A 27,569-nucleotide genomic window follows, 5' to 3' on the forward strand; every position below is an offset into this window, starting at 1 on the left:
TAGCTAACAAGTCTAACAAGGGAGTTCATCAGTTTATTGTCATCAGCCATGAAACACTGAAATATTATTGTATATAATGAAAAAATAACATTGTTGTTCCTTCGGTGATTTTTAAGAGTATTAATTATTCACAAAAAACATAATTATGCAGGAACTACAGAATATAAAATCACAGTTCATTCAGGGTCTACTACATGGTGCAGTTAACAGCATCAAACCCAGGACAGATCCACTTGTTGCTGAACTGTTTGTATCCCTCAGCATTAATCAGGTCACTTCCTGGAGGGAGAGAAAGGAAACAAACAGTATTTACTCCGACTTTTTATAATTATTGTATACAACATTAACTGCTGAGTCAATCCCAGGCGCCAGGAGTCAAACAGAGAGAACATGTACCGTCCATCAGGTTCTGGAGGCTGCAGTAGTTTGTGCTGTTGTCGGCCGGATCTTTGGTGAACTCAGACACTGCATCGCCCTGCACATTAGAGAGATCAGAAGATGCTGATTTTTCATACAGCAACCAAGAGAGAAACAGCGTGTGAAAGAGCAACGTCAGTGATCAAAGATAAGTGAACAGATTTTCCCCGTTAATTTTCCTTTAAAGTCAGAGAAATCACAGTTTTCCCCTCACAGGATCACACCCAAGTTCCTGTCCTCCTCTTGTTTGATTGGAGCTGTTTGATATTCTCTGTTAAATAATAAAGAACTGTCTGGTTTTTTAAATTTCTTTTAAAGATTGCTCAGTTAAATAAAATGGAAACACTGCTGACGTGAGATAAACATTTGATGCAAATTAAGGCCATGTGTGTTGAACCAAGATTTATACTCACAGTCACTTTGCAGATGGTGGACTGCTCCAGGAGAAACTGAAGGTTGTTCACTAACCTCGTCCTGGGAGACGTGTGCGTGGCTTTGATCAGGTAGGGGGCTGCCGACACGAGCTGCAGCACAGTTCACATTCAGTCAAGTCTCACAGGGGAGCTGCATACTGCACATGTCAACCTGACTCCGTTAATAATGAAAACAAGGGCATTAAGCAGATGCATGTACATGATTTGTGGTAATTCCCATTCATTGACCTCTTGGGAGTATCAATGGCCATTATGAGTGGCAGTTTTACACTAAACTGCATGAAGTTATTGTAGTTTTTTAGTTTTTTTTTTCAATGTAACAGTTCAATCATCTTAAATCATAAGTGACAAGATCGTGTGTCAACACTAGCTGAAGTGAAACCAGACCTGTAATTTAAAGACAAACATGGAGAAATGATTAACAGCAATAACAACTACACTTCATTTTGATTAACGGTCTGTTGCTCATTTTAACTGAATCCCTTAACACCCACTGGCCTGTGGGTTGTGTTGCTTTTAATTAATGCTTAGCCTGCCAGGCCCTACCAAATTTAAGAGTTTAATAATGTTCAGTATTTTGTCAGCAGTTGTAACTGAGGACACGATGACACACCTTAAGTTTATGTTATTGAGGCTATGTTCTTATTAAAACATGAGTCCTTATCTGCTCATACTCCAGCTTCCATTTATGGGCATATTATATTCATAGATTTCCCTGCGCTCTGACTCTCATTTGAATAAATGCTAAAAAATGGTGGCTAATTACAGATATGACTTGTTTGTGGACCACTAATGAATTATTTATTAAAATTCAACAAGATGATAGAAGACTGAGGTGTTTCTGACCTCGTACGAGCACCTCTCCCCTGCATACAGACAGCTCTGTCTGATCTGCCAGGCCTTGATCTGGCTCACCACTTTCCCATAGACATCACTGCACGAGATGCCAAACAACCTGCAGAGCAGTGAGTGTTAAATCAGTTAATATTTATAACTGTATTCACGAAAAACATCTGATTAATGAAAGATTAAGGCAATACCGAGCTGCTTTTGAGTATTTTAATCGCTCAAAACTTTGTATTTCTTTGCACTGTGTGACTAACGCAAGTCTTGTGAGAACCATATCCAAGATAACAAGCATGAGAAATGGCTCAGCACGGAAATCTGAAATCATAAAATACCTTGTCCACTGTGTATCTGACCATTTTGCACTGTGACTTCAGAGGATTTCATGGAATCCAAACAGTATTAAAACAATCATCTATGCCTCAATGCTGCCTCTGATCTCTGGAGATCAACAGCAAAAACACAAGGTACCACTTTATAGTAAGGATTTATAAATGGTTTATAACTCTTCTATTGATTATTTTGTTAACATCATTCATAAGATGTTAGAAAATATTAGATTTAAAAAGATTTGTTTGTTTTCTCCATCATCAACATTTGTGCCTGCCTTCCTCAGATATTTGTCAAGTTATCAGCAATTAACCTCCATCAGCCAATCTGGTTGAACAGTTTCACATAATTAGGCATAATGATGGTAGCCTAAGTCTTTTGCAAGATTAGAAAATAATAGGCATTAACTTGATCGTGCCAAATAGTGAGCCTGCATCAACACATGAAAACTGTTGAAACACATTCACAACAGTTTATTTATGATTTACAAAAACTATATTAATAACACATTTGTAAACATTCATAAATCCTTTTTAAGGGAGTCTTGTTGTAGGGTGCTATCTGACATCATTTGCAGCACTGATATTATTCATTAACTAAAACACAATTATTAGAGAAATACACAAATCAGGGAAAGTTTCAATAAAAAACAAAATTATGTTACCATTTGATTTTGCACTGTGCAGTGCCGGTGCGGTCTGCCAGTGAGATGGTGAGCGTGCCCCCCAGGAGGAGAGCTGAGGCTAGAAACAGAAATCTCGGGGTCATGGTGAAGGCAGACAGGTCAGGTCTTTATCCAGTCTGCGGGCAAGTGAGCAGACGTCTTCTGAGTGTCGGCTGGACCAGCTCCGAGGGGTTAAAAGGGGAGAGCGTGGGTCATGTGGGAAGAGGGAAAAGAGGACAGGACAACATTGATTAACACAGACTAGAGGGTGGAGAGAATGAGACTGTGGGAAACTGGCCAAATATCTCATCATAGACAACACATACAGAGAAGTATTTTCATCAGTTAGACTGGTAATTGTGTCTGCTTTGGTTTATAATCTGTGGATTGCGTGACATTTTGCAAAGTATGTCTTATACCTTCTACTTTCTGCTTGTGGATTAAAGTCAAAATCATATAAAACCATGACAGAAGTCATTTCAACCTGATAAAAACCCATTTCTACTGAAATGTTGGGTCTCTCTCTGTAGCCTACCTGTCAGCTTGATTCATCATAATGTAACTGAGGACGCTGATAATCTGTCTCTCACTCTGAGTAACGTGATTTAGACACTGTTGGTTTGTCTGAAAAAGCTGATTTCACACCCTCACACCAGACAGGATGTAACAATCAAAACATGGTGACGGCTCTTATTATTCACATCAACAGGCCTCACATTCAAATTAGCATCAAGCTAGCATGTAGCCTAGCCCATTGTTTCTAGCTTCATGATATTTGGATCTGTAAATAGATATTTGGCAGATTTAGTGTGGGCACTATAATGCTGTTATTATCGTCATTAGTAGTTTAACTGTTTGTTTTAGTCAAAGGTTTCTTGGTCTTTGCTTGGCATTGCAATACAAGCAATGGTTGTGTGATGGGGATTTTTCTTTTTTAAAGCAGAAGTAAGCGGAATGTTTGTGTTAATATAAGTCTTAAATAGTTATATCCTCCGACAGCAATCTTACATAGAGTGTTTGGTCCGAAATACGGGTCTGTCAGTCACTCTGCTCTGCTGTAAGCCGAGGAGAAAACTTTCCTTGTATCCTACAACCTTTATCCAATGAGGAGAGAGAACGGCATAAAGGGGCGGTCCTCTCTGTGTGTGCAGCCAAGGGATGCGCGTAAATGTGGTGACGTAGGGACGAGGGCGGGGACTGCTAACTCCATCGGCTGACAAGAAGTTAGCCAAAACGACCGAATCGCTTACTTCTGCTTTAAACCTTATTACCTGCACTGGTGTCTGTTTGGAGTTGCCAGCTGCAGGGGCTGAAAGAAAGTTCATTTATATGATTCTCCATGGTTTAGTCTCATTTCTCATGTTGTTAACTGACACATGTTAGAACAAGATATAGCCTATTTTATAGAAACTTTTACATTTTGGGACCCAGCTGTCAGGCGATTTAATTATTTGCTGCCCGAGTGTTGAGGGCATGAATTAAAATTTCATAATCTCCATCTTCTGTGACAGATATCAGCAACAGCAACGAACATTCAGTGATGATCGATTCAACTAAAACTAAATCCTCTGTCTGTGTTTTGATTTGCAGGCTGTTTTTCGTGGCCTGTCTAGTTTGAGCACATGGAACAGATGATCTGAGTAGCCTACATACATGGATGCAGAGGGACAGGAAAAGATGCCTCTGCTACTGATTCTCCAACTGACAGCAGAAAGTTTGTGTTGGTGTTTTGATACTATGATGTTGATGCAGTTTAAAACTCATTACAGTAGCCTATTTTGTCAGAGCAAGTTATTTCCATCTGACCTTTTGAAGACATGCAACAAAGGCAACAGCTACTCAAAATATTGTATTGTTGTGTATTTGGTGGTGGATGCTGGAAAAGTACATTAGTGTGATGAGGGAAAGAAACTGTGAGAGGACAGAAGGGGGCCCACCTCAAAGCCTCCAGCATCAGTGTGTGTTGCCCTCTAGTGGGAAAAGTGGAACTGCGTCAAGAACATGTCAAAAGACAACTGAAAACTCCTTCATAGATCTTTATTTTTCAGTATCATAGTCATTATAAATTACCATGTTGTTGATTTGTTATTGTCCCATTAACCAAAACTGTATTTAAACATGTATAAAAAGATATTAAATGAACTCAATCCTGTCTTCTAATTTTAGCACGCTGGTTCAAGTTTAGTCACACATGACTGATGGTATGTTTCACTGTGTCTTATCAAACTTGTCATCAGTAATATTATCTTCCTTTGAATCCTTCACATAGCTCCACCTTCGTCCAATTCCTGGCCCTGAATCTTCATTATTGTTACATTTCAAATAAGCAGAACCATCCTCTGCACAACGCAGCATGGTTTGATGTCACAAACATTCAAGTCATTTCAGCTCTACAACTTGCAGCTACACAAACAGGCTGTCACCAGGATTAACAAGCCCAGAGACGAGAGAGTCTGCGTGGTGAGAAACTTTATGTGAGTGTTATTTCCCGTAGGAGAGGTTACAAACTAAAGCACCAGTGAAGAACTGAATATTTCACATACAGAATAAAATTAGTCTTAAACATAAAAAAAACACCACTGAAGATTTTACCCACACAGTATTTAGAGAGGCAGAGTGAGAAGGTCTCAGACTTCGGTGATGTTCTTTATATTCAGAGAGAAAGTTGCATTTTGTCCAAGCCTCTGGATGATGTTCTGAAGCTGAAAGACAAACAGGTAAAACGTTTTATTCTGGTCCTGGTTCACCACACAGTTACTTAGCCTACTGCTGTATGATGTTAGATCACGTATCAGACAGTAAATACTGAGCTATATTTAGGAGTGTTCCCATAAAGGAAATAACAGATTGAATTTGGAGATTACACCGGTGAGTTACCTCGTTCAATATCTGAGCAGTAGCCGTTCCATTCAGCACACCAGTGGTCTGAACAGCTGTCTGCAGGATTGCCACAGCTGTGGGACAAAGAAACACACATAAAAATCCCAAATTATCCAAAATCAGGTCAGATTCAAGGTGAATCGTATTCCACAGGTTTAAAATGAATTTACTATTGCTTGTTGAAACAGGTGTTTGAGGGTCTGCTGTTGTCTGGACTGTCTGTGGAAAGTGAGTCGTGAATGAAGGCCCCGGGGCTGGGTAAACATAAAAAAAAAGTAGTCCACATTTGAAATCCAGACAAAAAACAAAATTTAAGCTTATTTACAATGTATTCATTAGAAATAATCTTTTTTCTTCCCTCTCTACTCACTTGTCTGTGCAGCGCATGAGGCCAAACATCCAGCAAACAGAATCAGCAGCAGCATGTTGAAGCTTTATTGTGGTTTTCTTTAATATGAGTCAGAGTGAATCCGTCGCAGGAATGTGTTCCTTCAGTTCCCACTGAGCCTCTGGCCACTTTTGTTCTGTACAAGGAAACGACACCTTTATTTGAAGGGTGTGGCCTATTAACAACAATACGTATCATCCTGAAAGAAATGTGTGAGGCACCAAGGCTGACACGCCTGCAACACAAAACCAAGGTAAAATGTAAACCCGTGTCCTGACAAGTGTGCTGTCTTTTAACTTGTGATTTGATTACATATTTACCAGGGAAATTTAAAGTTCACCAGCCACTAGGTAGCCACATAGGTTTAATCATAAATAGAGAAAAAGATCAGATTTTTTTTTTGCTGCTGCTCCCATAAAATGTTTTTGCTATTGAATAAAGTTAGTAAATTAGGTTAACAGGTTATAGGGTTAGGGGATTATAGGGTAAATCCCATATTCCATATTTGTAACACTTCACTAAATCAGAGGCTTGAACTCAGAAAACATCTAGTGTTGATTAAGATTAAGGAAATGTCTTTTTGATTTGTACACAAATTTTACTCTAACAGAGTTGAGGCACATCCTGAATCTGATCTGACATTGTTACTCCACTAAAAGGTTGTGATGCAAGAGGTTTCTGAGTTTATCAATAAGAAATGAACTAATTTTGCATTTCAGCAGAAAAACACAAAAATATTCACATATCAGTGGACTGCATAATTATTTTGGTTTCATAAATGTAAATTTCCTTTGGTTTTGAAAACCCCCTTTTCTGTTATACATAATTACATAATCTGAGCTATAGAAATTGAAAAAATGTTGCATTTATATGGCTTTAGTTTGTAATGTCTTTATTTCATTTGTCCACCTGTTTTAGCAATTCATTCTTATTGAACAACCCAATGGTATTTTAATAGGTTGCTAACGCGAGTGGAAACTACTGCATGTGCTGAGACCACATTTCAAAACAGTTACATTAAAAACAAACAAAAGAACAAACAACAACTAATATTGTAATAAACCTACTGTGTTTTTCCATTTTAGAAAGCCTGCTCTCCTGATAGCTAGTCTTTATTGAAATGTCTTTGAGTTCAAGAGGAACAAGAGTCATGTTTCTTTTAAAGTTCAGTCTGTTTGGAGTCTATTTATTGTGGGCACACCCAGTATATATTGTAATAATGGAGTCTTTATATCAGGCTACATTACATCCCATTGAATAAATGTAATACCTACAGAGTGAAGTGACCATAGTCTGTATCACAAATTTGAGAATAACGATAAAACTAGGAATAATAGGCTTCTTTAACACACCAAAATACAAAGTGACATCTATCCTCAAGCTCTCTTCGCAGATTAAAAGATAACACATTTCAGTATAATGCGACACATTTATTCTGCGCAACTATGGCTTCTTTAACTTTCTGCTGCTGCTGCTGCTGCTTGAGGGGCTGGAGCGTCTGGGGGTGGTGAGAGGATCTGCAGTCAGATCCAGGCCCAGCTCCACAGTCTTCACTACAGGGGATAAAAGTGCCGAGGCCCTGGGGCTGCTGCCGGCTGAGGATGCAGAAGACCTGTAACACAAAGAGAGACAGAGTGAATATATCTCATTTAGAAATTATTTCTTCACAATCAGTTTGAATGGTAATTCTCAGCACTATCAGTTTCACTTGTTCACTCATTTTCATAGTGTGGTGTTGTTTGGTTCAATAATAATAATCTGACAGAAGAGCCCTCATCATTTCCCTGGAGAGGCTTTAATTGAGGAAGTCCGACCTGTGAGAGGCAGAGCTGCGGGCGGAGTTCGTCTTGGAGCTGCGGCTGCTGGTCGGAGTGGAAGACGGAGAGGGAAGAGACAGATTGGCCTGAGAGAGAGACGGTAGGAAGGAAACATTAAAGCCACTTTAACCACTCAACCGTCGTCAGTATCAGTAAAGTAGCCGATCGTGACTTAAAGCAGAAGTAAGCGATATTTTTGTGTTAATATAAGTCTTAAATAGTTATATTTTCCGACAGCAATCACTTATATAGAGTGTTTGGACCGAAACACGGGTCTGTCAGTCACTCTGCTCTGCTCTGAGCCGAGGAGAAAACTTTTCTTGTATCCTACAAGTTTTATCCAATGAGGAGAGAGAACGGCATGCAGGGCTGTGTGTGCAGCCAAGGGATGCGCGTGAATGTGGTGACGTAGGGACGAGGACCAATAGATCCATGACGAGGGCGGGGGCTGCTAACTCCATCGGCTGACAAGACGTTATGGTGCGTTCAAGGCAACCCGTAACTCGTGTTTTTCCGACCTGTGAACTCGTACCAGTTCGATCTGGTACGAGTTCACGGGTCGGAAGTTACGAGTGGCCGTTATAGTGACTTTCACAGGCAACAGGCCGGAGAAACGCGAGTTGCGGGTTGCCTGGAACGCTACAAAGTCGTAAGTCGTGACTTGAAGCTGTAATTTACGGTTTCAAAAGCCTGCCTGGAACGCAGCATTAGCCAAAACGACCGGATCACTTACTTCTGCTTTAATGCTGAGTACAATGCTGTTTTATACCTGGAGGAAGTATTTCTCCAGCACTGATCTGAGCTCAGGGGTGTCCTCCATGGCCTCATTCAGCATCTTACCGATGCTCTTGTTGAATTCTTTTAACTCCCTCAGCTTGATGTCCTTTTCTTCTAAAGTCTCAGAGTTTGTGTTTTTTGCTGAGCGGATCTCTCTGGTCAGCTTTGCGCACTGGAAAACAACAGGACAACACAGAAAGAACATTTTTGTAATTTATTTATTTAAAAGTCAGGACAATGCACATTAATAAAACATGTACCGTAGTACGTGCAAATGTGCCAGATTGTAGCCCGTGGGCTAATTTCCATCTGGAGTCCTCTACATGTGATAACATCTACTGCTGCACAGAGGACACGACCCACATACTGTCTCAGGGTTCCTACAGCTTAAGCCAAGTTAAATTTAAGACTTTTTAAGACTTTTTTAAAGCCACTTGAAATGAAATTTAAGACCGACTTCATAATAAACACAAATGCAGGAAAAAGAAAAAAAAATACCACATCAATTACATAGGGTTAGGGACAATTTTACCCACTTTCCTATGTGATCCAAGGTAAAGTGACTGCTACATGAACATTGGATTGGTCTCTTTCCAGCTGTCCTTTCAAAATAAATGCATAAAAAGTCCGGGAAAAAAAAAAAAAAAACGACTTGGGAGCTGGTGGTGGTGAGAATTTTAGCGGTGACGGCCACCACTAACTTCTCTATGTCGGAATGTTACCAATTATTTTGAGATTTGAGACTAGTTACAACCATAAAATACCACTTACCAAGTGTTAACATTTTTAAGACTTTTGAAAAATTGATTTAAGACATTTTAATGCCAATTAAGGCCTTGTTTTTAGATTAATGAATTCAATGCCTTTTAAGACTTTTTAAGGATCCGTAAGAACCCTGTGTCTGTGATATAGGACACCTGTAGTAGGCCTTTATGTTCACACACATTCCTCCTTTAGTTTCTGCTCACTGACAGTTTACTGCATAGTTTACACTGGGTTGTTGTGACCAAGAAGATAAAGCAAATCAGCGTGAAATCTAAAGTATTTAACCAGAGAGCTAAATAAAACATTGGGTGTGGCTGGTGCAGGTGGACATCTAACCTGTTTCTTTGCCCTGTCAATCTTCTCCTGCTGAGAAACAATTTCTTTGTTGAGTTTACAGATGAGCGATTGTTTGTGCTCTATCTTATCTGTCTCCGTCTGCTGTTCTTGCAGCAGACTTTCCAAGGTACTGTTCATGTCCTGAAAATTGAGAGAAACACACGAAAAAACACTCAGACGTTTGCACAGGAACGCAAAACACACATCAAGAGATTCATGCCCGCTCAGTTTCACGGGATGATTTTTTTTTTCTTTCAACCCATTAATCTCATTAATCACAACTTCTGAATAATGCAAGTTACTTTTGTAGCACTGAAGAGGAAAACAGGACGTGTGACAGAGAGAACAAAAAGTACAGGACAGTGAGTGTGCTGAAATAGAATGAAAAATAACTTTTAAATTGCATGTGATACAGGATATAAGCTCAGCCCAGTGTTTATTTATTTATTTTTGCCTGAAGCCATGTAAAATATTTAAGAATACAGTACATCAATTTGATTTCAGCTTATTTCTTCGTTGTTTGATAACAGTGACTCTGTTGCTGGAAAGAGAGGCTGCTGTAACGTCTAGATGAGAGAGATTTAACGTTTTGCCACAAAATTTCACAGACGTCTCCATTAGAATCTATCTAGACAACTAGACTGGCTCTCTGGACAAGTCTGAGCTTTTTTTATTTTTTATTTTTTTATTTATTTGTTTATTTATTTGATCATTTGGGTAATCCTTTCAATGAATTTAAAGCACTTTGATATCCAAAAGAAAATAATAAAGCACTTAAAATTCATAGGCTTACTGTATACTCAAATACACTTGAAGATTACTTTTATTACATTAGACTTATGTTTCATTACTTGCATTCCTGTTGATGTGATAAGACATGTCATGGTATCTGCAGTGGCTTACTGTGTCGGAACATGAAATTGTTTTTTTTGTTTTGTTTAGTTTTTTCATCATTAGGCCTTTTATCTGCTGATGCACGTTTTATTTACCATACTTTAGTGATTAGATTAGTTCTATGTTTGCATTTAGGCTGCAAAAATGTAACTTGGCACTAGAAAAAAATACTGTGATTCTGTAGAGAAAATATTTGTTGAAAATAAATACTGAAATGGGTCTGGATCTCTAACTGGTTGTTTACCATTTTTAACTGTAAAAAAAAAAAAAGAAAGAAAAAAGAAAAAAGTTTGACAATGGAGTTGAAGGTGTGGAGATGATGCATCTACAGTTTGATGCAGCATGAGGAGGTATTTCCTATGAACAGTGTAAGGGGATATGTGCTTTATGAGTTATGAGGTATTCGCTCATCAGTCAGACGCTAAATGTTCTGGCTTTAAACAAGAGTAACCTGTAAGTCTTGTTTCAGTGCTTCGGTCTGTCTTTTCTTGGCCGTCAGTGTCGCTCCAGCCGTTTTCAGCTGCTCTTCTAGCTTCACTTTTTCCTGGAACTCTGGACCTAAGAAAAAAGACACAGACATAATTCACATACGTTCCTGCTGACGATCCCTCACAGGAGCTGCTAGTTTAGTGTCATTTGATCTACTTCATCATACGTACTGGATTCCTTTGCTTTGGTGAGAGATTTGCGAAACACTGAGTTGCTGTTGTTGAACACCTGGATGGTGTTCTCTAGTGCTTTATTCTCCAGCTCCGTCTTGCATATTTTAGCATCTAGACTGTCTCCCTTACGCCTGAGCTCCTCTTTTTCTTGTGCCACCTGGTGAAAAAGCGCATGGTGCCGGTCATTCAAAGCTCTCAGCTGCAGCAGACCCTGCATGTGGCAAGATGTTGTGTGTGTGTGTGTGTGTGTGAGAAGATATCTCACCTTTGTGATGTAGTAAGCCTGTGACTTCTCCTCCTCCCCCTCTGGAGCTGCCATTGAAAGAGTCACGATCTCATACCGTTTCTTCATCATGTCAATCTTGGACAGTTTTTCACTCAGTTCAATACTGAAACGGAATCAGTCACCGGATTAAGTGATGTTCTCTGAGAGGATGCTGAAGTGGCTCACTAACACACAGTTATCTCAAACACAAAAAAGTTGCATGTATGTGAGATTTGAAGTTTTGTTTTGTTTTTTTACTTGAGTCGTTGTCTCTCCTGATCACTGATCTTATGCTGCTGGTTGAACATCTCTTTGTGGACCTTGATCTCATCCTCTCTCTCCTTTATGGCTCTCTGCAGCTCCAGCTTCCTCTTCTCCAAGGACAGCACAGTGTCCGTCTTGTTGTACAGCAGATCTCTGCAGCGCTTGAGCTCTACCTTCATGATGTTATGCTCCACCATGTTGTCCTGAAGATAAACGCATGATTTCAGCATCATAATGTAGGGGATCATTTGTGGCCTTTTGCTACATAACACAATATTTGCTGTGTTTTTAGTGTAAAATGAATAAATCATTGTCATTAATAAAGAATAATATGGATATGACCTTTTCCTGGAATCAAAGTTCATTAATGTTCAGGGTTTCCATTACAGACACTTCCTGTCTGTTAAGACAATAAGACTACATCCATACTACTACCTCTACTACTTCAATTTTCCCTGTTAGTCAGTCTGTTGGTTGCCCTTTTATTCTGGTTCAGATTTAATTAGAAAAACAATTATTGGATGGATTACTGTCACATTTTGTACTGACAACCATGCTTCCTATTGGCAGACTTTTATTTTAATGCCACCATCAAGTCAACTCAGTAATTATTCCAATACATGTACTTTGGTTTATGAACTGACCTGCAAAACCGGTTATGCTCCCATCACTCTCTTCTGCACTTTGTGTATTTGTGTTTTTATCAAATGTTACCATGGTAACGTGCTAAACTACCATGCTGAACACTAATCTTCCATCAGCATGTTTATTTTCTCATTGTCTCACTGTGCCGACCTTAGTGTTCACCTCAAAGCATTAAACTGTGTCAGAGGCAGAAATAACTATGTATGTGTGTAAATCTGTTTCAGTAGAGTCCTGGCAAGCTGCAAGTTTCAGTATGCAAGTTTACATACTCATTATCAAATTATCTGTTACAGTATATAGTTAACACTACACTATCTGAGTAAAGGCAAATATGTATACACACACATACATACATATATATATATATATATAGCTTGATCCATAACAGGATTAAAATACCAACAGTTATAATAAAGAAAGACATTCAATTATAAACATAAATTATTTTTCTGTAAATCAAATAATTAAAAACTGTGTGTTGTCAGACTTGTATCTGATCTCCTGAACACACTTTAAAGTCAGAGAGTCAGGTAATTTAATGGTATATGCTGAGTTACCTGTTTCCTGAGTCTGAGTCTCTTCAGTTCCTTCTCATTGGTATTATGGAGGAGCATCAGCTGCTCCACCTTCTCAGTCAGATCTGTCTTTTGAGCTTCTGACTTTTCAATTTCTTTCTTCAATACTCGAATGTCATCCTGTCAGAGACCGAGAGAGAGATACATGTGAAAAGTTAAATTACACATTTTGTACGGAACAGAACTGATATCGAGCAGTGAGACAGACCTCAGACTCCTTGAGTGTACTGGTTAGTGCGTTGGCCGTCTTCTTCTTCTCCTCTAGGGCTTTGGTCAACTCAGCGATCTTTGTGAGCAGGGTTTGTTTTTCATCTGTGTGAATGTCTCCCTCTAGCCGTGCCAGTTTATTAGTCAGGCTGATGATCTTGGAATCCTACAATGCAGGAAAGTGAGAGGAAATGTCTGACTATTGCAGAGGCAGGACCAGACTGGCTAAAGCTGCATTGTGCAATTGTAGTTGTTAACGTTTATGTTTGTGTGTGTTTTTGTTAAGCTTGCCTGCCCGCTGATGGTCGACTGCTGTTTCCTTATTTCCTCCCCCAGTATTCTGAGCTGGTTGCACATGTTGGTGATGGTGGATTTGCACCTTGAAAGGTGGGCCACAGAGTCCTTCACCTTTGTCTTCAGGACCTGCAGCTGCTCCTTACGACGAAACAGCTCTGTTCTGCTGTCACGCAGCAACACATCTAGCTCCTTCAGCAAAGCACAGGGTTACAAAGTATTACTACAACAAAAACTGTCTCATGTTAAACACAACATAAAATGGCCTTGTAACAACGGGGGGGGGGGGGTCCTGCTTTTCCTGCATTTATATATTTCATGTAAACAGAGGAAATTTTCTGTTATTTTGTGGGTATATAATGTCGTATTTGCATCCTCACACGTGAAAGCAATTTTTACAGTAAATAACTTTCTTTTTTTGTTTGTTTGTTTTTTTAGAAGAAAATGAAGAGTAAATCTTGACACAGATTACATTACATTTTTCTTTGTTGGTTTAGTGTTTGCAGCTCTCTCCCTCACAATCACAGTGTGGAGCCCTGAGGCCTGAGAGGTGAAACACTGGGTAAGATAAATTTACAAAACTGGCATGAACCGTATTGGTGTGAGCAGGGATTAATACTGGAAGGTATACAGTATATTGACATTCTTTATTAAATCAAAGCCTCTCTCAACTGGATTATAGTGGCTGGATAGCAAGAGGACGGTGCACAGAGATGATTTAATTATAAAAAGTGAGTGATGGTATTTTTTTTCCCCAAAGAGAACACAGACTACCGTACTACATCATGGGACAATATATATTTTTTGATTCATATTTGTAGGAATACTGATTTGAATGGCAATTATTTATGAGTATTTATGCATCTCTTTATTTGTCCGCCCCCATGCAGCCTAAAATTTTGTTTTTTGTGCAAAAGATATATGAGAAAAAGCAAACAGCAAGTAATGGGTTCTTGGTTCAGGATAGTGGGGCTGCTCACCTTGATCTCCTGTTCCTCCTCCCTAAGATACTGGTCCATCTGGGCAGCTCTCTCCTCCTCGCTGAGGGCCGTCTGACTCACCACTCGGAGCTTCTCCTCCAGCGCATCATTGTACTCCCTGGTGTCACTGAGTCTATAACACACACAGAATTTCAGTATAAAGCACTGGAGTGAGTGGTTTTTTTTTTTACAAAGTCATCTTATAAAAAGCCACTGACTTGTTGTAATTATCCACGATGTCGTTCTTCATTCTGGATATGTTGGACGTTACAGAGCGCACATCAGACGTGGCTTTGTCCACTGTGCCTTTGCAAGTAGCCAGCTGCAAGACACATGAGAATCAATTTACTAACTCTTACAATATCATAGATTACAATTAGGGCCGGGACTCGATAAAAAAAATGAGAGGCTTTGTAATTAATTAATCGCAATTAATCGCATACAAATATTTGACCTGAGAACAGTGAGAAGCATTTTTTTTCACATGGATTTTAGTATACCATTGCATAATGACTGAATACATAAGCTTAAGCAACAAAACATTGTTTTTTTTCAAGGTGGTACTTAACCAAGACCAACAGACTAGGGATGCAAATTATCGATTAATTCATTAATCGATATTTGATACATACATGGTCTTTCCTGCCAATACACTACGATGATTAGACCTACTGTATTTAACCACTTAAATCACAGAAGCATAAACTGATTTGTTGAACTCAGCCTGATGTAAACATTAATAAAACTCAGTAACCAATCACACAGGCAGCTCCATGTTGTCCCTGTGTGATGTTCAGGGACAGGTCAGGACAGTCTGAAGACAGAGCTCTGAGGTTGAAGTCTGCACCGTGGACAGTGACAGGTCTGTAGCTACGTCTTGACCACATATCAGCTGCAGCAGAGGAAACTCCGCTGTTCTCAGCTCCACAGCGACCAGGATACTGTAAACCAGCGCAGATCCGTTTTTTATTTATTTATTTTTATCAAAGCTTGGTCGCTGTGCCGAGGCACCGGGTCGGTTTGAGCTGCGTTCAGGCTAAAACTCCTCAGGCAGCGCAGTGTCGGCGGCTTTTTAACTCGTTACTCACTGGTTTCTGTGTGTAAGCGATGGTACAGGCTGAGGCCAGTATACAACAGGTAACAGTGTTGTCTCTTTTCACCTCCTCTCTCCCTTGCAGTGATCAGTGTCGGCGGCTTTTTAACTCGTTAAATGATTGATGATAGTATAATCAGTACACCTGAAACTCATCCAGTGAGAAACGTTCCGCGGTGCAAAAATAAGTGCGATTAAAATGCGTTAATTTTTTTAATGCGTTAATTTTTGTGTAATTAATTAATCGTAATTAACGCGTTAAAGTCCCGGCCCTAATTACAATAGATGGATTCCTGAAGAGATGACCTGTAACATTATCTGAGTACTCATTCGGCTATAGCAAGAGTTCTTTGACAAACCGACCTCATCCTGCAGCCTGCTACAGTTATTCTCCTGCTCCTTCAAATCCTGCCGCAGTCTCACAGCCTGTCGGTCGGCCATGTTCATCTTCCTCTCAGTGTCCCTGTTGTTGTTCCTCTGGGTGTCCAGCAAGTTCTTCTTCTCTGTAATGGTGGCGTTCTTTTCCCTGATGTTCTGGTTTGCCTGAGCAAGTTGCTGGATGGATGAAAGCACAAGAGAAGAATACAAACTCAGGACAAGTGAACCGTTCGGTGTGACACTCACATTCTGAAGGATTTTATGGTTCAGAAGTTTATATTTGCCAACTTGACTCAGCGCGTCTTTTGCTGGCAGAAGAGCAAAGTCAGAGAAATTACCAGCGCACACTGCTGCATCTCAGCATCACGCTGCTTCATTTGTTTGATGGTGTTTTCCCACTGGTGGATGAGCTGCTGCGTCTCCTGATGGGCCTGCTGCAAATTTTGTGTTGTCTTATCCAAAGCAATCTGTCAAAGAAGCAGGGGGTTATTTTTCCAAACACAACACATAACCCTCTTACCCCCTCAAAGCTTGTAGTCAAGGGCAATATTGTATAGATTTGAATGCATACCTTTGATGCACAACATATGCACACCCCCTCTAATGCGCAACATGGGTCTAAAATGACCCGCATTCATTTTCCATGTGAATTCATGCTGGGTGAGTGTTTCTTTGTGGTATCTTTTAAAATCAATATATTTTATGATTGAATCCTCCAAGTATCATTTGAATATCTTGTTTTAATTAGTACAGGGTGTTATTTCAATTTTTACTTTCTTATTTTATGAACAAATAGACAAAAAGTCTCAGAGAGTGGACCAGTTAGCTAGCTAGCAGTTGACATTTCTATATTCTACTGTATTAGTTAACTACAGTAGAACATGTCACCAGCTAGCTGGCTAGGTAGCTGTTGACATGTTCTAGCTGGTGTCTACAATAGAATATTATTCTATTGTTGTCACCAGCTAGAACATGTCACCATGTTAACAGTTAGCTAGCTTGCTAATATTAAGGTATTTCCCTTTATGACAAGTAATGTAGCTACTTATTCAAGGTAACTAAAACCTTATCAATTATGCACAGTTATCTGTAATGAGTCATCAAATGTTTCTTTAGGTAAATTGGAATAATTGTAAAACAAGTAAATATGATTATATGTGCTTAAAAAAGAATATTTACTGAAGAAAATGATAAATACTGTGCAGTGATTTCAAAGATATAACATTGAAATAGCCTACTCAGATAGAATAAACTATGGCTAGCTGTTGACCACAGTAGTCAACAGAGCTATTAATGGGGAAAAAGGACAAGTAATGACTAGTCATTATTGTAATCAAGGAAACAATGGTCTGTTGTTGGTATAGATAGTGAGGGAATGCTAAAATTAAAGTATTCTTGCTATACTTGTTTTTTCAACTGGTCCACTCACTGAGACATTTTTGTTCATTTTTGTTCACAAGTAAGAAATGAAAAATGGAAATAATGACCCCACTAATAAAAAACAAGATATTAAATAATACTTGGAACATTCAATCATAAAATAGATAGATTTCAAAAGTTACAGCAAAGAAACTATCACTCAGCATGAAATCACATTGGAAATGAATGTGGGTCATTTTAGACCCATGTTGCGCATTAGAGGGGTAGTGAAACAAAATGTGTTTTTATTAAAAAAGTGAAAAAGTAAAAAATAAAATAAGGATGTATTATGATCAAAAACAAGTTAATTGAGGAATACCTGGAATTCTATATGATGAAATACATTTTTCGCAAAGATATAGCACAAAAAAACTCACTCGGGTCTATTTAGACCCATGTTGTGCATCAAAGGGTTAAGCAATTTAGTAAAATGCTGTGGAATATAAATGTTGCATCAGTTGTTTTGGGTGTTTAAGTGTCTGATGTATACTATTAGACAAAAAGTAGATTCAGCATGCTCACGCCAAGGTTTCGGTGATGCTCAGGTGCCAGTCCAAAAAGTTTAAAGTGTGAGAGAATCGACAGCACGTTAAGTTAAAAGTTCATCGAGTGTGTGATTTCTTCCACTAAGTGGTATGCGCTGTAAAAACTGTGTAAATGTGACATTTCTTTCAACTGACACTCAACAAAGACTGAGCCACATAAACAGTTACAGAATTTTTTTGCTTGCGGTACCTGTGCAGACAGAGTTTCAGTCAACTCCTTATCAAGTGCTTTGCGCTTTTCATTGGCTTCCAGTGTCTTCTTCTCAATAGCCAAGGTGAGTGACTGTAAGTGTAGAGATGATAAAGCTGTTAGCTCAGAAGGAGTCAGATTTGTGAAGGTCAGTTTAGTTTGAATGCAACTGCTGCTGAAAAGGGAGCATGGAGCATAGTGATACATTTTCCATAGAGGCTCTTCTCTTTACCTTGATCCTCTGCTCATCTTGCTGGGCATACTTAATAATGGCCATTGTGTCCTCATCTTTACGCAATGACTCCTCCAAAAATACATCCATTGTTTGCTGGTCCCAGTTCATCTGGTCCCTAAACTCCTCTAGCTTCTGTTTGGTCTTGAATATCTGGTTCTGAGGACATGAACAATGGTTTAGCGCATTTTAAGTACCAAACAGCTAATTGCCTCTGTAGTGAGGTTGTGAAAGATACAGACCTCTAGCCTGTTTCTTCTCTCTGCTAAAGATCGGAGCTCATTCTCCATCTTAACAGTCTCCTGTGTTAAGCGACCTGTCTCCCTCTCTGCAAGGGCAGTGAGGTGTTTCTCCAGCTCGTGTTCTCTTTCCTTGGCCTTAAGCAGGACCTAATTGCAGAAAAATCAAAATGAGATACTAGCAACACATACTGACACCTTGACTATAGAACAGTTACCAGAAAAGCACAGCACATCTGTCCAACACCTACCTCAATATTTCCATACTCTTGTCTACTATTTTTGATGCATTTAGTCTGTGTCAGCTTTTTCGCGTTCTGACTCTCAAGTGTGTTTTCCACTTGCAACAGCTCCATCTCCTTTTTACGAATCTGTAGATGAGGAAGTGATCAGATTAGTCATTGCATAGTGCGTACATTACTTGCCATCTGCAGCAACTATGTTCTTAATGGCTGAAATTAGTATCAGTCACTTTTAGTCACTGGCATGGTCTTAAGATGTACATGGACCAGTTTACTTTTTCTTTTTTTAATCTAATGTCACAAGACATGTCTTCAAACAATTGAGAAAAAGGACAGATATTTCATAGTAAAAATGTGATATTAGAGGAACCACAGACTCCAAAAAAATTTTTACAGCTTGTTTCTACAGGGCTCCAGACTAACTTTTTTTTTTTTTTTTTTTTTTACAAGGAGCACATTGGCCCCTAAAATGTAGGGGCATACACCGTAAATCGACTTGCAAAGCAAATGTAGCATTTTCTTTTCATTCATGATCCTCCCAGACATTGGCCTGACACCTGTTATGACAAATTCCAGATACTCTGAGTCGCCCCTTCACCAGTGTTAAAAAAGAAGAAGAAAGAAGTAGTAAATTTACTGGTTGCACATGCGCCAATATGAAAGATTTACTTGCATTTACTTGTCTAAAATGTTGGGGGGCAACATGCAGCCATTTGGTGCAGTCTGGAGCCCTGACCTAGTCATTCTCAGTGCTAAATGAGTGACAACAGATTCTCTACCTGGTAACACTGTAGCATTGTGAGCCTATCATGTTGACACAAAAATAAAATAATCATATTCTTTTTTAACTACTAAAATAACGTGCTTCGTTGTTTTTGTTACAATTAGTTGGTAAACTGTAGGGGAGAGTGGGGTAAAGTGAGACACTTTTTACATTTGCTCCCATCTAAGCGAGCTAAAATGATTTATCAGTAAAAATTTACACATAAAACTGATCCACTTACTTTTTCCACTCTGAAACTACCATAACAACACATGTTGTAACAGTTAGAGTCCTGACAGCTAGCTTGACAACCACACTTACCAGAACTAATGTCGGACTAGTAGCAGAATCATGGGGATTGGTCAATTAAGCACTTTTTTTTTTCTCAACACAAAGTGACTCAAGAACAAAATCAAATACAACACAAAATGTTTTAATTAACATTAAAATGACAGATAGAACCAGTTAGATAGTCTGGAGGTCAGATTGTAGGCCCCGACAATCGTGACCATTTTGATCAAAAGTCCTCTTTTATGTGGGGGGAGCCGACAAAGTGGAATGTGACTAAAATTGAGTTAATTAACCAATAAATAAGCAAGCTGACTGAGAGCACATAGCATAACAAAGCAGTGTGGCTACAAATCATTGATCACGCGAGATTTCTGGCTTGGGGGACGATATTCTAGTGTAAATCTTTGTGTGTAGTATGCTCACAGTGTCTCACTCTTGGATTTATTATAATACATCCATGGTCTCACTTTACCCCGCAGCATTTGTCTCACTTTACCCCAAGAAATTCAGGCTAATTTTCAGCCAGCATCATCACATGGTTTTATGTGTTGGTAGTTCATCATCATGGATCATATACGTTTTTCTACCTGAATCAATTTGCTTTGGCACAACAGTTGATTAAATTGACACCAAGAAAATTTACTTTTACATGCAAAAATAACATTTTTGTGAAGAAAACATGCGCTTTCCACTGCATCATGAGGTCCTCTCCTTCATGACCATGGGGAAATGGAAGGGGCTTGAAAACATAACGTCAGATGACAAAAAATGTGTTCCGTTTTCTAGATACAGGGGGTGTCTCACATTACCCCACTCTCCCCTAAGTTAGTCTGCCCAGACTCACCTCCTCCATCAGAGCCTTGTTTTCAGCGTTGGGACGTGGGATGGCGAAGCGCTCATCCCAGCCCATGTCAGATAAAACTGTATCAGGAAGAGTCGACATTTTCCTGCTCTGTTAGACGAAGCCTCTACGAAGTGACAACAGTGATGATAACTGCAGACGCCGTCTCTCTCTCTCTTTCTCTCTGGTTCACTGCGAAATCGCTGCGCTCGTCGATTTTATGTTGTCAGTCGCCTTAGCAACAGGACGTGCCCTTTAATGTATCCGCCGCGAGGAGGCAGCGACGCTACAGCGAGGTTTGAATCCATTGTCCTGTCCGAGGCTGTGGGGCTTGTCTACATGTACGGCAGGGAATAACCGTCTAATAACGCTCGCAGGTAACTCTAAAAGTAATTTACAAAAAAAACAAAAACAAAAACAGCTTGAAGAGCAAGCTGAAACTACAGCACTCTGGCTGAAACACACATAAACTTCTACTCCATTATATACATATCTGCTTGTAGGAAAATAATACTCTTCTTTTTAGGGAAAGATCATTTCACCATCAGCCGTCCAGTGGACTTACTTTGTCCTTCAAAGACTATAATGTGTGTGTAGTCTCTAATATAGTCTACTTGCCAACAATGAGTACCCGGAAATGTTGAGTACCCCAAAGTTTTATGTTAGAAATATGGGTCCCCAGTATTCAGAAACTGCCGGATGCTAACTTATATATATACCCATATATATATGCCCATACAGGCAATTATGCTAATTTATGCTAATTGTGTCTGTTATGCTAATTGCCCAATATATATATAAGTTAGCATCCGGCAGTTTCTGAATACTGAATATATAATATTATTATATATAAATATATTATATTTCTAACATAAAACTTTGGGGTACTCAACATTTCCGGGTTCACAATGGGGCCCTATGGGCTGGCAAGTAGACTAATACTTAATGCCAATTTTATTTCAATACCTGCAATCAATCGATTTTTCACATAAAATCGTAAAGAAAAAAAAGGCACAATCCACTCCTAGTTATAGGGAAAATGCAAGAGTTAACTACCTCAAACCCACTGACAGAGGAGTAATTGTATTGCAGTGGGGACAACAACTTCTATTTTGGATCGTATTTGACCTTATTTGGCACAAAACATTCTTTAGTTTTATGAAAGAACTTGCACATGCCCTAAAATATAACCTGCAGCATTTGACAAATGAGAATAATTTTGGTACTCAGCCTTTATGTTTTTCTTTTCTTTTCCAACACAGAAATGCACAGAAGCCTGTCAAGTTTAAAGATACCAAATTGAAACATTTATTTTATCTTTATACATTTGTGTTTCAACAAACAGCGTTATGCTTAAAAAATTACAATCAATGTTTTATACTGACTTGTCACACAAATGTATTGTAAAACAAAAGCAAAATCAGGAATGCACACGTGTTAAAATTTAATATTTAAAAATCAACATCCCCTCGCAAACCCTCTAGTTTACATTACAATTCAAAGTTATGTCTATCTACCTGCTTTTGAGCCCAACTCATGGGCAAAGATGGTAACTCCTCTATAGTTGGCTTGAGTGCACACAAAAAGCCCAATACTTTAGATAAAAGTTCCAAACCACAACAAGCTGACCAACAAAGAGATATGCCTTTTTATATATGTACATATACACACACACATATATAAAGTCTCTGCTGTGTAAAATATTTCAGTCCTGAGGGTTGAAAAGGCAACATAGTTCTCAGCTCAGTGTGGTCCCCTTGTCCTCCTTTCACTGCACTCTATTTTGTAGAAAACTCACATGGACGCTCCTTCAGTCGGAGCAGCCCTTATACTGCTGTGCTTTTGGTTCCGATGTGTGGCCGTGCAAACTCCACAAAGTCATCAATAAGGACAGGCCATGCCCCTATTGAACAAACAAACAAAACTAATTAAAAACAAAACCAGTTCAAGTGACTCCACCATGGATGATGACATAATGATGAACAGTGAGGTTTCAAAAATGTTTAAAACCACTCCTAAAGGTTGTGAGGGAACAACTGTTGACGCCGCCGACAGCCGACTGTGAGCACTGTACAAACCTTCCTCATCATAATTCGACATGTCATCTGTGATCATTGCGCTGAAGTCTAGTAAGAGGTTCCAAGTGTCCTTAGGTATTGATCTTTTGTGGTGCTCCTGCAAAAGTTGTGAGGCAAAATTGAAGCAACACAATGACAAGTGATGGAAGTGAGTAGTTTTGCATGTGATTATTAACTTACAACTAAAAATTTGTTCCACAAGTCCAAGAACTTGAATCTTCCAGCCAGCACTAAATTCCAATATGCAATTGCCATTTCTAAATCTGTAAGAAAACGAGAAATTTGTCAATGTAAATGATAAGAAATGCAACAGAAAAGATGTTTGTTCGAATGTGGAGAGACTTACCCAAACCTTTCTGGCCAGGATTCTTTGCAAAATTAAATGTAAACTGGTAAAAGTCCTTAAATTTCCCTTGGTCCTTTAACTCTTGTTCCATCTTTGGCAGCTGAGCTTTTAACTTCTCTATACTGTCACACCTGTAGAAAAATAAAGCAAACTTTTAGTTTTTAGTGGACAACGAGAAAATGCTTTTCTTTCTGTTAATTACATTCACCTTTGTTTGATCTAAAATAAAAGAAAAAAAGATTTATGGATACATTCAGCATACTACAATTTCATGTTTTCCAACAATATGTAAGCTGTATGTGCTAGAGCTAAAATGTTTGAATTGATCTGCAATATGCATGCAGACAGGATACATACTACACTTTGTTAACAAACACAGAATTGTTACCACATTAAAACGGCTGAGCCAAAATCCTACATAAACAACTACTGGTAAGTGATTATAGAATAATCATTGCAAAATTAATATCAACATTCGAGCATGTGGCATCCTTTGATTTTATCATAATTTGAATACAGCTGAAAGACATTTTAGATGAATGTATGGCTGTCGTTTCATTGAAGACCTGCTTAAAGCAGAAGTAAGCGATATTTTTGTGTTAATATAAGTCTTAAACAGTTATATCTTCCGACAGCAATCATTTATATAGAGTGTTTGATCCGAAACACGGGTCTCTCAGTCACTCTGCTCTGAGCCGAGAAGAAAACTTTTCTCGTATCCTACAATTTTTATCCAATGAGGAGAGAGAACGGCATGAAGGGCTGTGTGTGCAGCCAAGGGATGCACCTGAATGTGGTGATGTAGGGACGATGACTGTTATGGTGCGTTCAAGGCAACTCGTAACTCGTGTTTTTCCAACCTGTGAAGTCGTACCAGTTCGATCTGGTACGAGTTCACGGGTCGGAAGTTACGAGTGGCCGTTATAGTGACTTTCACCGGTAAAACAGGTCGGAAAAACACGAGTGGGTTGCCTGGAACGCTACAAAGTCGTAAGTTGTGACTTGAAGCTGTAATTTACGGTTTCAAAAGCCTGCCTGGAACGCGGCATTAGCCAAAACGACCGGATCGCTTACTTCTGCTTTAATATTAAGTCAGCGTTTGAATTGCAGTTGCCTGCGCTCCTATGGTGTGTACGTTTATAATGCTGAAGTCCACAGTTTCAGGGGAGAACAACATTTGTTCTGTACTCTGTTGTTTGTACAGTCTGATAAATACATTCTCACCCCTGTTCTGCCATCCCATCCATGAACTCCTGTTTTGAGAATTCACACTGAGTCGCTGCCTTAAACTTCCAGGCTATGATGAGGACACTTATACTGGCTGGATCCAAACCCAGGTCATCGCAAAACTGCTGGATGCCGTCGATGCCGATCTTGTTGTCATCCTGAGGATCTAGGGGTAAGAGTGTTGAGAACAATCATTACCTCACAGACCAACAGAAAGTTTTTACAACCTAAAAGTTGCCATGAGGATTGTGGCTTTGTTCTTATGCCTGAAAATGGCTTTTCATACCTCTGTATCTGTTGTACAGTTGCTCGAGCCTCTTCTTGTCTAAGGCTCCTTTTAGATTTGAAACATAGAGCTCTGGATTTTGGAAAAACTTGTCCGTGGCAACATCTAGTTTCCAGTCATTCTGTGACAGGCAGGTCAGTGCAGTCTTCTCATTGGATTGTGTGAATATCATGAACTGGCGAACTTTTTCCTTTTGTGAGGACTTCAGCTTGTTCTGCACAGGACACATGAAACAGAGCATCACTGTTATTGCAACAACACGCAATAGGATTATCAATAGAAAAACATTAATTTCCCCTAATTCAATAACTACGATTATCAGTTGTCTAACAGGGTTATATCAAGACCAGCCTTCAAACAGATGCGGAACTCTTGCAGTCCACTATGTCACATAATAATCACAAAGGACAGGCTAGCTGTTAGCTACATAAACACTGAACCATAGTAAAACACACCTGAATAAACGCAGTGAGAGAACTAGCAATAACAAGCTATACTGGCAGCAGAGGTAGACTTTCAGTGTGTTAGCTGACTGTCACCTGTTAATACACGCTAACACTAAACAAGTAAACTAGTCTTAAATCATGTCGACAGTAATTCGGTGTTATCATTGCTACAGTGTGTGGTTTTGTCAGCTGTCTTAAATGATAGCAAGCCAGCTAGCTAGCTAACTAGGCGAACTGGCTCGTCTGAGCGTGAGCTAGGTGGCTAATGCTAACGAAGAGAGCTACGTTTGTTTTTGTTATATAAAGGTGAAATTGGGTCACTATCGCTCTTTTTAAAACTATAATAACAACGTAGAAGTTTTAGTTTGTGTCAATGCGCGCCGTTTACGTTTGCATTTGCGGCAGCAAAACAAAAAAGAGTGATTTCTTACCATGTTTGTCTTTGCCCGACTCCCTCTCCTCCCATCCAGCTGGCTAATGCGTGTCAAGTTTCCACGAGTCACGTAAACGTTTTCTTTCCGGTTGAAGTATGTCTCTTCAAAATAAGAGCACTTCTGCAAACGCTCCCCCTCGATACGTCACCCTAAAGGTTTATATTGTTCCCTTTCTTTAAACACCACATCATATCGTTACATATTATCAAAGTGCAAGATTGGCGGATGATCGTGGACATACATATAAATCAACGTCAGGCATTGGGATTTTATTTTGAAGCAGTTCGTCGGAAGTGATTATAGAAATGATGAAAATAATCGCATTTCTCGGTGACTATCAGCCTGTCAGACGTCGGTCTGGATGTTCCGAGCTGCTGTGAAAAGATTACAGAACAAATGGAAGTCGTACAGACACAGGTTTGTGCCTTGGGTTGTACTGAACCTGTCGAGAAACGAGAAAACTCTGCGACAGGTGTCCGAGCGCTGCCAAGACAAACAGGTCCCGGATGAGGAGGTTTCGCACAGCCTGGTGAAGCTCTTCAGGGTCCTGCTCAGGAGTCATGGGGCTGATCACAGACAGACTCACTTTCACAGAGAGGTAACAAGTGAGGGAAAGCAGTATGGAGGAAATCCATCATGTGGACACGATGCCATGTTGCAGTCACTGGGATTCTGCATTGATCGGCAGCCTAGCACTTTGCCATTTGCAGGAACCGGAGTTTTTGTCACCAAAGGATTTGTACCCAAAGGAGCAACAGTTGCCTTGTATCCTGGCACAGTGTATCAAGCCTATGAGCCCATCCTTCTCCAGTCCATCAGAAACCCCTTTGTGTTCAGGTGTATTGATGGTGTGTTGATTGATGGAAATGACAAAGGCATCTCCAAAATGGTGTTCAAGTCATGCAGTGGCAGGGACAGAATAGGGCCCTTCATGATGAGTGACACCAGCTGGCTGACAGACACTCCACAAAACCCACTTGCTGTAGGTCAGTACGTGAACAACTGCTCCAACGAGTTTCCTGCTAACGTGTGCTACCAAGAGTATGATGTGCCAGACAAGTTTCCCATTCAGCTCCACCAATATATCCCTAATGTCAACTACAGCCGGGACTCTCACAGGCCTCTGCGGTGTGTTGCCCTCGTTTCACTGAGAGACATTACAGCAGGGGAGGAACTCTTCTCCAACTACTACACCATTGTGCATTAGGTACAAGATACACTCCTTTGCTCTGTTTTGGTGTCAAAACAGAATAAGACTGATGTTTTTGAGATGTAAACTTTGATACCATAATTGTTTGTATTTCTTGGGGGGGGAAAAACAACTAAAACATGTTTTGTACTCTCAACAATACTTATTATGGGGGAAGAGCAAAAATATATCTTGTATGTTTTGTTGTGAATGCAAGAACCATCTCTTATTTAAGGGTGATACCAGAAAGATCCACAATTAGTTGGGCCAGGCCTCTTACGCTCAAGAAGAGTTAATGAGACCTTCCCTTCAGTAAAAATAGCAACATGTTAAATACAAATGTCCCCATCCAAATATAATAAAATATCCAGAATAAAAAATATGCAGAGTACGGTAACCCGATTTCAGTGTGTTTATTATTGAGTAAAAACTGTGCACAGCATGTTATGTTAGAGGTAGTAATGGTGAGTACCTTAATAAGAAACAGTGCAGTAAGATGTTTATGTCTTCTGGTTGAAAACCTCAACCTTTTAAAGAACTAAAGAACTTGCGGTTAAATAAGTGGAGTGGTGTAAGAAAGTATGTTTCCCACACAAATGCAATGGAATGAAAAGTAGCATAAAACTGGCCCATTCAATGAAGGTGGTCTACAAGTAGCCTACCTCATAACTGTGGAGTTCTTGAATAATAAGGTCAAGTAATGGAAACTTTTATACAGACTTGCAGATCAGCAGAACTGATCATAGAACTAACTCTGCTGCAGGGAGGAAGCAAGAGCAGGTACTATAGTTTTAAAAGTGCACTGACTTTGATGTCTCAAGTTACTCAAGTCGAAGCCTCGGCCTGATTTTCTTTCTCACAGTGCTGCCAAAGGTCTTTCTGCAGCAACT

At 39.5% G+C, this 27,569-nt stretch overlaps 3 protein-coding genes across 3 annotated transcripts; 1 reads left to right on the forward strand and 2 right to left on the reverse strand.

The window, feature by feature from the left end:
• Nucleotides 1-190: 190 nt before the first annotated feature.
• Nucleotides 191-20,775, reverse strand: ccdc39 (coiled-coil domain 39 molecular ruler complex subunit; the record flags this gene model as incomplete). The annotated part of the gene is made up of 26 exons (XM_083991328.1): nt 191-279; nt 397-475; nt 831-941; nt 1,698-1,806; nt 2,692-2,770; nt 5,569-5,645; nt 7,404-7,571; nt 7,774-7,862; nt 8,546-8,725; nt 9,655-9,795; nt 11,000-11,106; nt 11,208-11,367; nt 11,476-11,599; nt 11,734-11,942; nt 12,942-13,079; nt 13,168-13,332; nt 13,458-13,652; nt 14,441-14,573; nt 14,659-14,762; nt 15,897-16,088; nt 16,250-16,378; nt 18,066-18,158; nt 18,298-18,456; nt 18,540-18,686; nt 18,788-18,907; nt 20,677-20,775. The coding sequence occupies 26 exons, from the start codon at nt 20,773-20,775 to the stop codon at nt 191-193; spliced, it is 3,396 nt and encodes a 1,131-aa protein (XP_083847454.1).
• A 1,188-nt stretch (nt 20,776-21,963) lies between these two features.
• dcun1d1 (DCN1, defective in cullin neddylation 1, domain containing 1) lies at nt 21,964-25,521 on the reverse strand. The gene is made up of 7 exons (XM_083990913.1): nt 25,488-25,521; nt 24,611-24,824; nt 24,322-24,490; nt 23,098-23,228; nt 22,932-23,014; nt 22,752-22,848; nt 21,964-22,576 (listed from the first exon to the last, which is right to left on the reverse strand). The coding sequence occupies exons 1-7, from the start codon at nt 25,488-25,490 to the stop codon at nt 22,500-22,502; spliced, it is 774 nt and encodes a 257-aa protein (XP_083847039.1). The 5' UTR covers nt 25,491-25,521; the 3' UTR covers nt 21,964-22,499.
• Nucleotides 25,522-25,833: 312 nt separating this feature from the next.
• setd9 (SET domain containing 9) lies at nt 25,834-26,924 on the forward strand. The gene has a single exon (XM_083991048.1). The coding sequence runs from the start codon at nt 25,852-25,854 to the stop codon at nt 26,695-26,697; it is 846 nt and encodes a 281-aa protein (XP_083847174.1). The 5' UTR covers nt 25,834-25,851; the 3' UTR covers nt 26,698-26,924.
• Nucleotides 26,925-27,569: the final 645 nt, after the last annotated feature.

Source organism: Trachurus trachurus, assembly GCF_905171665.1.
Source record: "Trachurus trachurus genome assembly, chromosome: 17".
In the NCBI taxonomy this organism is placed as follows: domain Eukaryota; kingdom Metazoa; phylum Chordata; class Actinopteri; order Carangiformes; family Carangidae; genus Trachurus; species Trachurus trachurus.